This window comes from Parus major, chromosome 2 (assembly GCF_001522545.3).
Source record: "Parus major isolate Abel chromosome 2, Parus_major1.1, whole genome shotgun sequence".
Classification (NCBI taxonomy): domain Eukaryota; kingdom Metazoa; phylum Chordata; class Aves; order Passeriformes; family Paridae; genus Parus; species Parus major.
The window spans coordinates 22,954,908-22,969,687 of NC_031769.1; the positions used below are offsets into that span (position 1 = coordinate 22,954,908).

The 14,780-nt window shown below is 38.7% G+C and overlaps 1 protein-coding gene across 1 annotated transcript; it reads left to right on the forward strand.

Annotated features, from left to right (window-relative positions):
* Positions 1 to 4,827, forward strand: GATAD1 (GATA zinc finger domain containing 1). The gene is made up of 5 exons (XM_015648997.3): positions 1 to 312; positions 428 to 553; positions 872 to 931; positions 2,077 to 2,260; positions 3,001 to 4,827. Exons 1-5 carry the CDS (start codon positions 100 to 102, stop codon positions 3,189 to 3,191), a joined length of 774 nt encoding a protein of 257 aa, XP_015504483.1. The 5' UTR covers positions 1 to 99; the 3' UTR covers positions 3,192 to 4,827.
* The last annotated feature ends 9,953 nt before the right edge of the window (positions 4,828 to 14,780 follow it).

Below are 14,780 nucleotides of genomic sequence, written 5' to 3' on the forward strand. Positions count from 1 at the left end.
TATCCGTCGCCGCCGGGAAGGGGCCTGCACCGGAGCCGCTGTGGGTGCCGCGCTCCCGCCGCTCGCTGTCGGGCCCGCGGGCCCCGCGCCCCGCTCACGATGCCGCTGGGGCTGAAGCCCACATGCAGCGTGTGCCGCAGCACGTCCTCTTCCATGTGGAAGAAGGGCGGGCAGGGCGAGATCCTGTGCAACAACTGCACGGCCCGCTCGGCGCCGCCGCCCCCCGCCGCCTTCGCCACCACCTCGGCCGCCGCCCAGCACAGCAACGGCGGCAGCGGCGGCGGTGGCGGCGGCGGCGGAGGGGGGAAGCAGGTGAGGAGGCCGAGGGTGAGAGTGATGGAGCCGCCGGGGCCGGCCGGGGACGGGCGGGGCTGGGGCCGGGGTGTTCGGGCCGTCCCCCTTGTATTCATCCTGCTATTCCCCACAGAGCAAGCAGGAGATCCACCGCCGCTCCGCGAGGCTCAGGAACACCAAGTACAAGTCTGCGCCCGCCGCGGAGAAGAAGGTTTCCACGAAGGGCAAGGGCAGGAGGCACATCTTCAAGCTCAAAAACGTAAGGCGGTGCGTGGCAGAGCGCCGGGGCCACGGGTGGCTCGGGAGCCTGCGCCGGGCTGGGGCGGGCACGGAGCCCGCGGGAGGAGTGGAAAGAGAAACCGGTCATGGGAGTTCTGCACTCGCTTCTCCACATAAAATCCTGGAGATGAAAACGTTAGCTGTGTAGCTTTGAGCTTTAAAGTATGTTTAATGTTTGCTAGTTTTCTTAGAAGATAATATATCTCGATGTTGTCTAAAATGAAAAAACAATTTCTGGAACTTTATGGTTGATTTGTTTTAATGCTCTTGATTTTCTATTTCTGTGCTCTTTTCTTAGCCCATCAAGGCTCCTGAGTCCGTATCCACTATAATTACAGCAGAATCAATCTTTTATAAGGTATGGCTTATACAAATCTATTTGTAAAAATGATTATCCTGTTTCTGTTTCCAATTTCAATAATTATTGTGGACAGTGAAAGCACTAGGGATATAGTCACAGAAATGTTCTTCCTTGCCTAACAGTTGTGTAGGATTTTGGTTTCCCATAGTTACTGCCATTAAGTCTTGCCAGGTAGTTTACCTGAGTAGTTTAAATAGTTATCATTGTCCCAGGTTTCTCTCTTCCAGGAAAAAATGCTTTTTGCTTTTTTTTTTTTTTTTTTTTTTTTTTTTTTTTTTTTTTTTTTTTTTTTTTTTGTAATTACTGCTGTCAGCATTTTTAAACTTAACTTGCACTGTTCAGAGGTCAGGTGACTGCAGATGATTATTTAGATTTGTGTGATATTTCCTACCTTAGGTGTAGAACATATTTCCCATAGAAGGGGTGGGTTGCAATGCCCCAGCATGTCAGCTGGCTCCCATTGAGAGCTGGTGCAAGCAGTCTCAAACATCCTGGGAGATCTGTTGGCACTTGCAGTGAAGCGGGAGGGAACTTTCTCACATTCATGCTTGAAAGCAGCTTTACCAGCATGCCAAGGTGTTGGTGTTCCAAAGTTCTGAAATTTGCTTTTGTTTCCTGGCAGTACAAGCAAACAGAATGTTTTTTCCCCTTTTTCCTCCCCAGAAAAGTCAGGATAAGGCAGTGGGAGACTGCACAGCCAGTGGTGGCCTGAGATTCCATGTACTCTCCAGTGACCTGATGCTTCATGCCTGGCATTCCAGATTAATTTTTTGATTGCTGTTGACCAGTTCAGAAAAGAATTACTCTCATGTGTTTGTTTTTATCAGAAATTCCTAAGAATTATATCAAAACTTCTGTCTAACCTCCTTATGTAAAATAAGAATATCAAAATACTTTGATACCTTGCAGTGTTGTTGTGAATAGGATTGTTTGGGATTTTTTGTATTCTTTTTATCTGTTTTAAGAACAAACACCTTTCTTTCTTACGCCACCATTCTCTTGCATGTAGCTGAATTGAAGCTGCCTTTCAAGGCTGGCATAATTTAGGATAATTTAGGGTACTGATCCTTAAGATATGAATCAGAATGTGAAGCTGACAAAATCAGATTGTTTGATTTCAGTGTCATTTGTATGTCTTCTAGGGTGTATACTACCAAATTGGAGATGTTGTTTCTGTGGTTGATGAGCAGGATGGAAGAACATACTACGCTCAGATCCGTGGGTTTATTCAGGACCAATACTGTGAAAAGAGTGCTGCACTAACCTGGCTCATTCCTACACAAGCCAGTCCCAAAGACTGTTTTGACCCAGCATCCTATATCATAGGTAATCTCTAAGCCTTCACTTCATACAACTACTTGGATGTGCCAACACTAATGCAGAGTTGTATTTTTAAAATGAACATTTTTGCTGCTCAAGGTATTTTATACAAGTTCCACATTTTAGACTCTAATCTTGTAAACATCTCATTTACTGTAGTAACACTTTCTATTTATCTTGTACACATAATATGATTACCACTATTGCAATGTGTGATTATCTCATACTGTGATTATCTGTGTGTTTGTGGGGACAATTACAGTTGTGCAGCTTTAAAGATCAAATTATTACTCTATAGATAGGTTTAAACCATAATAACTTTGATTCTGATATACCAGTCCAAATTGTTTCTTTTAAAGAATTACTTGATCTTTATCCTGGGTATTCAAAATACATAGCATGCAAGCACTGGCATAGAGACTATTCTGCTACTGATGATAAAATTAGTAATTCAGAAAAGTCCTTCTAACAGGAAGAACACAAAAATAATGTATTTTAAATATATTAACTATAGTACTTCACTCAAATACCATAATGCTTCAAATGAGTTGAGGGGGAAGATCAGCTCAGCAAAATTAAAGGTAGAGGTTTCTTGCCTAATACAGGAGGCTACCTTGGTAGCCATGGTCATGGATTGGAAAGACAGTTTGGTAAGGGAATGTTGGCTGTTGTGGCATATTTTTATTCAACATGATTAAATTTATGCCTTTAAGTTTTGTCTTTGAAGATTTTTTTTTTTTTCCTAGGACCAGAAGAAGATCTCCCAAGGAAAATGGAATATTTAGAATTTGTTTGTCATGCACCTTCGGAATATTTCAAATCTCGATCATCTCCCTTCCCTACTGTTCCTACACGGCCAGAGAAGGGCTATATATGGACTCATGTGGGACCTACTCCTGCAATCTCCATTAAAGAAACTGTAGCCAATCATTTATAATTTTTTTAAGGACTGTTTTGCACTAGTTATTTTGGGTGTATCCTCCAGTTTGTAAACCCTGTACAAGAAGTCTTCAAAATTATAAAATGTGCTGGTTTACTTTACAGATTATGGTATTTATTAACTTTAGATACATCAGATCTTTGAAGTGGAAGTTTTCATTTCAGTGCTCTATTCTTCAGACATTATTGCTCATCTTGGGACAAAACCACAAGTTTCATGTTGTCTTTGACTTCTGAAAATTTCCTGTAGTGTTCATTCTTACTTTTTAAGTTAATTTTCCAAAAGAAAAATTTAAAAGACATAATCATCCAGCATTTTATATAAATGTTTAATTTAATTAACTGTGACCGCTGCTTTTATTTCCTTGTTAAATAATTTAAGACTAGGTTCACCTAAATTACTGAAATGGTCAGTGATGCAGTTAACAGTTTTCTGTTACATGGAGAGGAATGATCTCCCTGGATTTCTCCAGACTAAAACCTCAAACACAAAGAGGGACTCTAACAGTCACCTTTTAAGGGAGTTTTGTTCATCTGAATCTCAAATGTAGGCCTATGTGTGAGCTTTCTGCTAAACTTACTTATATGAGGGCATAAATTTCCTGGAAAATTGGATGTAAATTCAAAAAGTAATGTTATTTGCCATCCTGGCATCTTCATGGCAGAAGTGTATCTGCATTTCCTGAGCAAGCCAACACTGACATACAATTTGAGTTTTAGATTGTTGGTATTTGTTTGCGTGTTAGCTTGGACTCATAAAATTTATTTTAAATTCTTTTTTCAGTCTTCACAATTAATGATGGTAAGAAGAAAAAAAAAGGTCAGGCAATTGAAACAAAAAAAAAATTGGTAAGGGAAATAAAAACTAATTTTGTGTAGTGACAGTCTCAGGATAACAAGGAAAATGTTTAAATAGCAGAATGGGAAAAATGCTACATACTAAAATACCAATGAAGTTTTCTGCCCAAAACTTTTTACCAGCCAGTCAGCTCCAAACACGATGAGATGTGCTTTTATGGCCTGGATTCCAAGGGCTTAGTGGTTCCTGCTGCCTGTGAAGGATAACAGCTGTAAGTGACCTTAAATTTAAATGTACTGATCTTTTCTGTTTTGTTTTTTTTCTTTGTATGAGTATATGTAACTACCACCCAGAAGTCAGCCAGAATCACCTTTAAGACATTGTATAAAAGCGTAAAAATATTGCATTTGGCTTATGTTCTAACTTTATAAAAGGCTTTGATTTAAGATGCAACATATTTGAAAGTCCCAGGTATTGACAACTTTTAATACAGTGGGACCTGTGAGGGCAGGAACCAGATAGATTTGTTTCAGCCTGCAGCCTCTGTTCTGCCCTCTTCAAATACAAGGAAGAATAATCAGCCATAAGGGAATAGATGTGAAAGTTAAGGGTTACTGTCAATAATTCAGAATGCTCAGAAGTTAGCAATATGTTGTTAAGAGTTAAATCTTAATCCTTAGTTGTTTACAAAGATATGTGCCCATGTTCAGTGTCTTGCAGTAATTAATCCTGAGATGACCTCACTTCTCTCCATTGTCTCCTTTCAATTCCTCTGGATTTTTTTTTTTATTTATTTATTAACAACAACAAAAAAATAAAAATAACAAGTCTTGTATTTACAGTAGCCAGAGTGACTCCCTTGACTCAAATGTTTTCCTTCCTTTCTCTGCAGTCCACAAGGATTTTCTTGGGATCACTGTAAAGTCCCTGTGCTGCCTCAGCATAATCCATGGACCTGCCCTCTTCTGTGGGCTGTCTTACCTTACCTGAATTATCAGGGTTGGAAAAAGCCTTGATGGTCATTGAGTCCCATGAAGCCTAGCTGCTTTCCATCTCAAATCCTCATAGGAATGAGGAAAACAGTGCTTACATTGTTTTGTTTTTTTGAGTTCTTACAAGGTACACCAAATGAAAAGTACTTTTTGCCGTTTGCCTTATTTGTCAATGGTATTGTTTTAGTCAATAAAATGTAATATAAAAAGGACAATTCATTTTTCATCAGAATGCACCTTTCTAAAATTCAGTGCTGCTGATGATTAAAGTATTATACTTCCAACTACAGTCTAAACAGACAAAAATAGCTTTTTTTTCAGAGAGCTATGGAACAACTTGCTTTAGTAAACACTAAATATTTTGATTTTAGTTTTTATTATACTGGAAAATGTTAAAAAATAATTCAAATGATCAAGAATTCTGATTATAAGGTCTCAAAAGAGAGTGAATATGCAGGCAATGACCGTTACTAAAGTGTTGCAACTTCATTTATAGGTATTTGATTTGTTGCACTGTCCTGTTTTTCTTGCGTTCAGAACATCACCCAGTAACAAAGGGAAAATTACGGACTCTCCAAACAGCTTCTTATGGATGGCCATAGCTGAAGAGTGGGATCTCTGAGAGCAATATCTCTGAAAATTCCTTGTCTCTCTCATATTAGGAAAATGGAGGACAAAAGGAAGACCTGAAAAATGGACTCAGAGCAGAAGGGGTATCAGAGGATCCTGTGGGTACAGGCTTTGATGCCCTGCAGCTGAGGGAGCTCTGAGTTCACCCATTTCTGTCTTCTAGCTTGGTAACCCCCCCATGCCAGAATGTAGGTAGGTTTCATATTGGCACCACTGGACTGTGAGTGGATACACTGCTACTGAGTTTATGGCCTTGTGTTGAGCTCCAGAGTTTTGTGACCAGCCAACAGTAATTTACATCAAGGCATTTTAGTTCTCCAGATGGAACTTGTAGTCAAGAGCTAAAAGCCACAGAGCACCAATAAAATACTCCTATTATATCATAAAATATAATTTTATATTAGAGATATATATATATATATATTTTTTGGAAAAACGTGATGCAAACACAATGGATAAATAAGCATGTGGCTCCTTGGGCTCCTAAAATAAGGCTGGGATTCCTTTCTTGCTGCTGTGCTGTGCTACATGGCAATCATCTCAGTCATCCTGGCAGAGGCTGGATGAGGTCCCTACAGCTTGGTATCCAAGCCAGTCCAATTTGCTTTCATGTAATGTAGCCTTCCACTTTGAAATTAATATTACACAAGAAGCAAATACTGTGGTTGGTGGTATATTGTGTATTATGATTAATAAAGGCCTTAAATAGTCTTACAGAATTAAGAACAAAAATAATAGGTGTACTATCGAAGTTTCAATTTCTCTTTACAATTACTGAATTAGAATGATGAATTATAATTTTATTGTATTTTCACACGGATAGAATTGGTACATCCATTAAATAGGAAACTACATCCCTCCAAAATTACGGAAGGTAAGTATTATGTGCCCAGGCAGAAATACTTTTACAATAGCTGGTAGTTGTTAATAGTTCTTTTTTGTGTGCTCCCCACTACAGAATTTCATGATCACTGACACCAAAATTTTGTATTCGGCAATTGTTTCTCTTTCACCCACATAGTCACGCTTACCTTCAGGAACACTACTTTTTTTTTTTACTCAGCCCTTCTAGTTGGTGATTTATTATTCTTGAATTTGGCTTGAATTTGGCTTACAGCTTCAGTGAGATTCTTTTTCTTTTCTAGTTTGGTAGCTTCAATCACAAGAACAACTTCATGGATAGCATCTCCAGGTTGTTCGTGCATCTTTATGAAATGCTTAAGTGCTTGAATGTCTGTTTAGTCAAACACAAGTATTACTGGAATCTAGTTTTGATAGAAAGGTTGTTTTAACCTAAAAATATCAAGATTATCCTGTGCAGGGTATTTAGAACAGTTAACCCAGGCACCTGCTTATGTATGGTAATTTGGGCTCCTGCAACATCATTTGAACTTCATTTAGGGAGAAGAGCAGAGCAGGATTGTCTCTTTTCTCATGAAGCTGTCTAGGGGCAAAGTTGCTTTCAGTAGTTCCACCTGTCTTCCTACACTCCATCAGTGTCCATGGACACTTCTTTGCTGAAGACCATAACCACCTCTGCCTTCGTCAGTGTAAAGTACCCTGTTGTAAACTGGCTCTGTCAACTGATCCAGGTTCAAAACATACACATGATACTTTTAACACAAATCTTCCATTAGGGAACCTCAGTAGGAATGTTTATTTTTGTCTTCAGATGGTCAGACCCTTGATAATCCTTTTCAGGATTGATGGTCAAGACCATCAGGGAAGAAGCATCCACCTCAGCTTTTAGTGACCAGCAATATTTTTGATACAAAGGCCAAGGGTTGAAAAAAGTAAAAATGTCTCTTCTAGAAAATGACTGGAAAAGCCAGTGCAAGATCTGGGGAAAATCTGTTTTTAAAAATCTCATATCAGTTTGGTTTTACCCACTCACATTCCTGCCATAAAGGAGTGGCATGTGTGGTAGGCTATTTGTTTCTGATGTCTCCAGTTCTGCTCTATCCTTTTCAATGCAGTGGAATGCAAACAGCACATAAGATTTAACAGCACACATGCAGGAACAGTGAGGGGTTTTTTGAAAGAATGCTTTCTGAAGTCTGTCTTTCTGTTTCTTCTCTAATGATTTCTAACATTCAAATTCCTCAACAACAGGCTGGTGTTTCATGGGTAATCATCACTGGGAAGTAATGAACACTAGACCCTACTACATTATTTTTTTTCTTTCCTTTAACAAGACATTTCATCTGCCAAGTACAGTCAAGTTTTGTGAAGGTCTTCTGTAGTGTTTTATTACCATCCTTTGTTTTTCACAGTCTGGAAAAGCTTACTCAACAGGGGTTTTTTGCTGCTGGTGTTGTTTCACTGGTCGGTCCCTATCAATGTTAGATGAGGATGTTGAACACCACAGGTGTCTCTCCACAGCACTGGTGTTACACACATGCCGTGCTGGGTCAGTACAAGGCATGGACATACTGAACAAGTCCAGCAAAGGGCCTCACCAGTCATTGAGAGACTGGGAATACAAGGAGTCATCTGAAATACAAGGAGAGGGTGAGAGCTGGGACTGTTCAGCATGCAGTAAAGATGGGGGTAAAATAGATGGGGGAGGGAAGAAGCAAAAGAAGTCCCCATACAGTGCTGGCAATTGAGTATACATTACAGACCTCAAAGTTAATGTATGAAAATGCTATCCAGTGAATACATGTACACAGAAATAATCTGAAAAGAAGCCCAGAAGCCAAAAATAAATGCTCCCTCAGCACTCAGCATGGATATACAGAAAGAAGATTTGATATGTATCAAATGTTTGAGAGATGTATATGTTTAGACAGAACTCATGCATATAGAAAAACATTTTGCCAGTTACAAAAGTTCAGCAAAATTTGAATATCACCTGATTCAGTATTTTCAGTATTTTGATTAAAATATACTGTCCATAATACATTTTAATATGCACAACTATAGAACAAGCTTTAAAGACTTGAAACATAACAACATGAGGAGTTGTTGAAGTGTTACTTCATGCTTGGGATAAACTCGAAATTAAATAATCATGTTTTGTTTCCACATTTTTAATGTTTAGAAAGCCTCACCCACTGCAAATTCTCATTCCACCCGATTCCCACAAATGACATTATTTGAAAAGACAACTCCCAAGGAACTCAAGGAAATAAAAGTTCACTTATGAGGAAGGAGGCCCTGATATTTACTTTCCCTGCCATGTGCAATGTCTTTGAGTGTTAATGGGTACTGTGAGCAAGACCTTCTCAAGTAGTGAACTTTTAGCATATTGCCTTTGATTCCAGCTACAGGAAGAAAATACCTGAAAAAAGATAACATTAAAAAACTATGACGTTACAAACAGCTGTTGCCCAACACACCTTTCACAAGGGCATATTTAGAGTATGTGACCTCTGATGTATCCTGAGCAGAAAATGGGGACTGAGGCATTACTTATTTTTCAGAGAATCAGATGCTGTAGGATTGCAGTTTCTCAATTGCTTTTCTAGCCTAATTCTTCCAGCTATTTATGATATTACACATACCCAAAGAACCAGTCTATAATATTATTAATGAGAACATTTTCAGCTCTAGAAAGCTGAAAAACACATGGAGATCTCTAAAGAGGTGATTTGGTCTGCGATCCATCCTGACAGCCAAAGGGACAGCAGGCATTCAAGCTACTTCCCTCTGCTAGGATCAAATGGGAAGAGTGAATGCTCAGACTCCCAGAATCTAACAAAGGCACAGACAGTGTCTGAACACAGGCACCACCACACTAATCAAGAAATTAGATAATTAGAACAACTTCAATGCAGCTAAGGAAAAAAAAAAAGTACACATTTGTCTGTATCCAAAATACCAGTTCTTAAAAATAGTTTTCTAAATAGTTTTTTATTTGTCACCTTGAAACTGAGCTTTGTAAGTGACCTTTCTTGAAACAATATGCTCTCTCTGTTGTTAAACATTGTTTTCTATCTTGGAAGAGGACACAAGAGCTCTGTCTTGCTTCATGTTTTGAAACATCACTATCATCCATCATCACATCTTTGGTAAAATGTTTTATTGTTTTGCCTGTGCTACCACTATTAGATCTTTCACAAACACCTATGAGGGCATCTATAATTTTCCATCAAGCATGCAGATCATTAATATCAAGACAATAAAATCAGAAAACATTTTAGCCTGAAATACTAGCAAGCACTATTTTGTGGACATTCACAAAACCAAACACATCCATAGGAAAGAAAAGCAAAGTACAGAGAAGAACGTAGAAAAAACTGGATGTGAGAAGTAATTTTGTCCCTGGTTATAAAGTCCCAGTCAGAATAGAATCACTGATCATGCTAAGTGTTTTGAACAAATGAAGGTTCCTAAACTCTGAACAATTTCTTCTTAACTGTAACTGAGAAGAAACCTCTACAAAATCACATTACATGTTTCTTTAATTATTTGAGTGAGTCGTTACAGTAACATAGTCTCTTTTCTCAGGGTCAGAACAGTATCTTGTTTACAACACTTTGAATTCCATTACAATCTACAGAAAAAGAAACTTGGTCTTAAAAAACATGAACTGTTCATAAAATAGTCATGGAGTTTCTCTACATTTCGCTAGAGTGCCCAAATTATAAAATCAGCTCTTTTTCTCATAGTTGGACCCACCTGGGTCACAAGACTGAAAATCTGCAGAGAGAAAACTGTACAAGTACTTCAATGCTGAGAGCATATGCTGCTTGCAAAATAATAAGGAAAGCAGGAAAATCTGAAATCAGTGTTATTGATGCCTGCTTATTAGTTTCTGTAATGCAGCTTTTAATTTTTCAACTGTTAACTGGAAAGGGTGACTTTCTTTATCAGTCACCAACAGAAAAAAAATATCAGCAAGAATAAAGATTGAATTTTCAAAGAGGGAGCTAATGTTACACAACTTATGTGGCAAATACATCTTGCAGTGCTTGAGGGGAAACATTTGCAAACCAAATTTACTTGTAGTATGACAGACTGAGAGCTGACAAATGTCAGTGCGGAACAGTGCCTGCACAGAATGAGTGCAATCCTACACATCTTATGACACCCCCCCTGCTGCCACTCTGCAGTCTGAGAAAATGATAGGCTGTCTCAAAAAGCACTGCACAGGTCTCATCTCTTCCCTTGGTCCTGGGTTGCAATTTCAGGTTTTTTTGATAAAAAAACCTTGTAAATATCTGTTAATGTATATGAATGGTTCAAGATCCATCACACCAAAGAAGGGCCTGTGAAGAGGCTATTCCACCCTACAGCCTTTCTTGGAATTCCTTAGGGAGCTGGAATAAGATACCCATCTAAAACCACTAAGAAGTGAAATTAACTTTCCTCATAAGCATTTCTCCCTCCACCTGCCTGCCTGCTCCAGCTGCTCGGGGAAGAAGGAGCACCCTGGGAAGGCTCAGCAGTGGCTCCCAACCATGGCCCCTTAGGACAGATCAACTCTTCCTTGTGCTCCATCGTACAGGGGCCCCACATCCCTTATGGACACAGAGGAACAACCCTGTGTGTCTCATGCCACCCCAGCACTCTGCCACTGTCCTCACCAAGACATGGCTCAGTCAGCAGGACCTGTGGTGCTGGATATCTGCTGGGGAGGGACAAAGAGATCCAGTCACCTAAACATGGGAAGAAGGACTGGGATCAGTGAAGAGGCAGATGCTGATGTGAGGGAAACCAAGACCTTTTTCTCTCCAGGATAGAAAAAACAAGTAGAAAAAACAAGTTCCAATATGCTGACTTCAAGTGGGTTTTTTTCCTACATCTGTGTTTTAAACCTGTCCTTAATGTAGGGCATTTTGATCTTTTCAAAGCAAAAAAATGTCTTTTAGACATTTAGAAAATGAGCAGATTTTTAACTACTGGAAAAATGGCCATTAGAAAATGGGATAAGACTTAGTTCTCAGCAAACACTAAAACAGTAAACCACCAAATAGCTCCTGTTGTAGCCTTTAAGTATCCAAACAAGGTGACGATGCTCTGGTTATAAAATTACTTCAGCAGTGCTTTGGCAGTATACAAGCATCATATTAAAGTAATACATATTATTAAGAAATTTTATTATTATTTCCTGAAACTTGGCAATAATTAAGGAAGTGGAGATTAGCAATGAATCTGTAATTAGTTCATCTGAAGGACCCACTTACCTTCCCAACAGAAAAAGGGGCATAAAACCATGTGGATGGTTTTAATCCTCCCAGTGCTAATGCTGTAATTATATAACTTGGCATTGACAGCATTTTGTGGGTGGCTCCAAACATTTTGACATTTTGATTTTTATTCTTTTCTTTTTATTCTACAAAGCTTCTGATCTCTGGAAATAAGGGAAATTGCCCAACACCTGCATGACCTTATTAATTTTTGATGGACCAAAATCCAGTGTCAAAGTCCACACTGTATCTACAAGCTCTGTACTGTGTTACATGACTACAAAGAGTAGTAATCATTCCTGCAGAATCCTAAGAGCTGGTTTTGTGTAAACAGTGAAGAGGTCATCTTTTTGCACCCAGGAGTCCCAGACTGAGTTTGTCCCTGAGATATCAGTCTTCACTGAATAATTTCAACTCATTCAAGCTATTAAAGACTTCTGGAGGTTGGTGTGGGACAGCCCTACTGGGAGATGCACAATCTGCCCTGGTTACCTAATAGCATCTGACATGACTCTGCTGCTGCAGAACATTACAGGAAAGCCACATACATGGAAGTCTTACAAAAGCCCTGGCAGCTGTTAGAGGATAGAGAGGATTGATTTTTCCCACTTCTTAGCTGTTAATCTGACTTATGCTTGTGACCTGAACACCAGCAAACTGATTTAGCATTTCTACTACTGCCTGAGCATCTGAAAATATTTAATCCTAGATCTTTTTGCTGCATCACTGCAACAGCAGGCTAAACCTTAGTCAACAGATTTCCATTTCACTGTGCCTAAGACAGATTGTTACTGTTGTTTGGGCTATTCCAGAAATGGGAAAACTCAAGCAATTGAACCTTAAAGCCAAATTCTCAAGTGGTGGCTGTAAATGGGTTATTCCCAAATGATACCTGAGAGAAGTGAATCCTTACCTGTCAACTGACATTGACAAATTGTAATCCAGTCTCCTAACTTCATTCCACGGGATTAACTCTGCAAATGTCTGCTGAACTCATGCAAGAAACTCTGTTCTGCTTCTGGTCTCTTTAAAGTTCCTCCACAACTTATGGATTTATGATTGTTATCTTAACTTCTTGGAAAGTAGGCTTCACTCCCACCCTACTGCATGAGCTTTTGAGCTATTAAACAATAAACAAGGAGTCAGATCCTCATGCAATGATACAGCATGCATGGTTTTTACTGTTTTCACAATAACTGGGAGTTATTCAATAAATTAGGCAAGAACTCAAATCATAAATTATATTAATAAGATTAAAAAGTCAATTACACATTTCAATAATTTTTAAATATATGTATACACACACACACACACAGTTAATTTGAGTAAAATAGCCTGTGAAAAAATCAGGTTTATACACTGCTTTTGTTTCGAAATTGTATTTTAAAACATTTGTTTGCTTTTAGGCTGGAGAAATTGACTGTTTCCTCAATGCCATAAGAGAGGGATGGAGAAACTCCCTGTATGACATTAAATGCATATATTGGTCCACACAAAAGTTAGACTTGTTTGGTGAACTAAAAGCTGAAGTACATTTCAAACCTAACATAAATTATAAAATTAATGTGTTTTAACCAGGCTGTTAACTGTCATGCTTAAAATATTGTCAAGCAGAGTTCTAGCTGGTGACATCTTCCATGAAACATAAGGCTAAGTAATTTAAGCCTCCACAGATGTTGCTTATCTTTTAACTTCAAATGGGTTAAGAAATCTTTTCCATTTTTCTCTTTGAAAATGAAACAAAGTTTGATTCCTTAAGAAATTAGACAGTCAATGACATTGGGAAATTTTTACTAAACACCAGAAATACTGTTTCCAAAAGAATAAATGTGATTTATGGAAGAATACCATTAAAAGGGCCCAACATATTGGATGGGATTTAATGTGTCCCAATGTCCTCAATTCTTGTAAAACCAAGTCTGTAAGATCTTCATCATTAAGAATTACCATATGTCCTCAACATTCACACATATAAGCCTCTCAGTAGTGTTAATTGCACCAATTAAACCAGGATTTAAAAGAATTGACCTGCTACCTCACTTTTTTTTCTTCCCCAAACTCATTCCAGTCAATACCCAGTCTATAATGGCAGATCACTTTCAAATCAGGTACATTTTTCCAAAGCATTGTTTGAAAAAAATACCAGTTTTTTATATAAATATATAAATACAAGCTGAAAGAAAATAGCTTCAAACATAAAATCCATTTTAAGAAAAATTATTGAATACTAGTGGAAAACAAGTTCCTATTAACAAATTTAAAGAACCCGTAGCACAACAGAAACAGGGTTATTGCTTATATAATTTATGTTTAACACTTGTTTCTTCAGAAGTCCTTCAACTATGGGGAGACTGGTAGGCAGTGGAAGAAAGAGCAGTGACAGCTGACAATGTTGGTGACAGCAGAAGTGAAAGAGGAAAGCTATCCCAGGTTATCAAACCTTTATAAGGGCTGTAGAAAAATGGGACATCATTATCCCTTAAGAGAGGTAGGAGTGACATGAGAACTAGTGGGGAGGCAGAGGATTTGTTCATCTCTAGGCTGCTGCTTCACAGAGCTTGTTTAATTCTTGACTTGATAGAGGAGACAAGTTTGAACCTTGAAAACAGTTTCAAACATGACACACATTGATTGTCTGCCTGGGCTACCATCATGAGCCACTGCGGCTAAATCCTACTGCCCTACAGCATGTGAAACAAATGTCATCAGTCCCTTTTCTCTTGGAGTGCCTCTCCCTCCCAGGCCTTGTGCAAGAGTCTCCACAGACCAGCTGATCCTCATTGCACAACACTTGAATAGAAGGGATTATCCTCTTCTGAGCTACTTGCTACTTAATGCTCCTTGTACATCAGACTTATAACAGATCTTAGCAAGGCTTCATTTACATTTTCTACCACCTTCCAAGGTGAGATGTCAATGTAACTCAGAATGTAACCAAAGATCTCTTAACAGCAAGTAGTTATTCACTGACCTCCTTCTTGGATCACATGAACTTTCCCTCAGCATCATCCAGGTTACAGATGAAGGGGAAT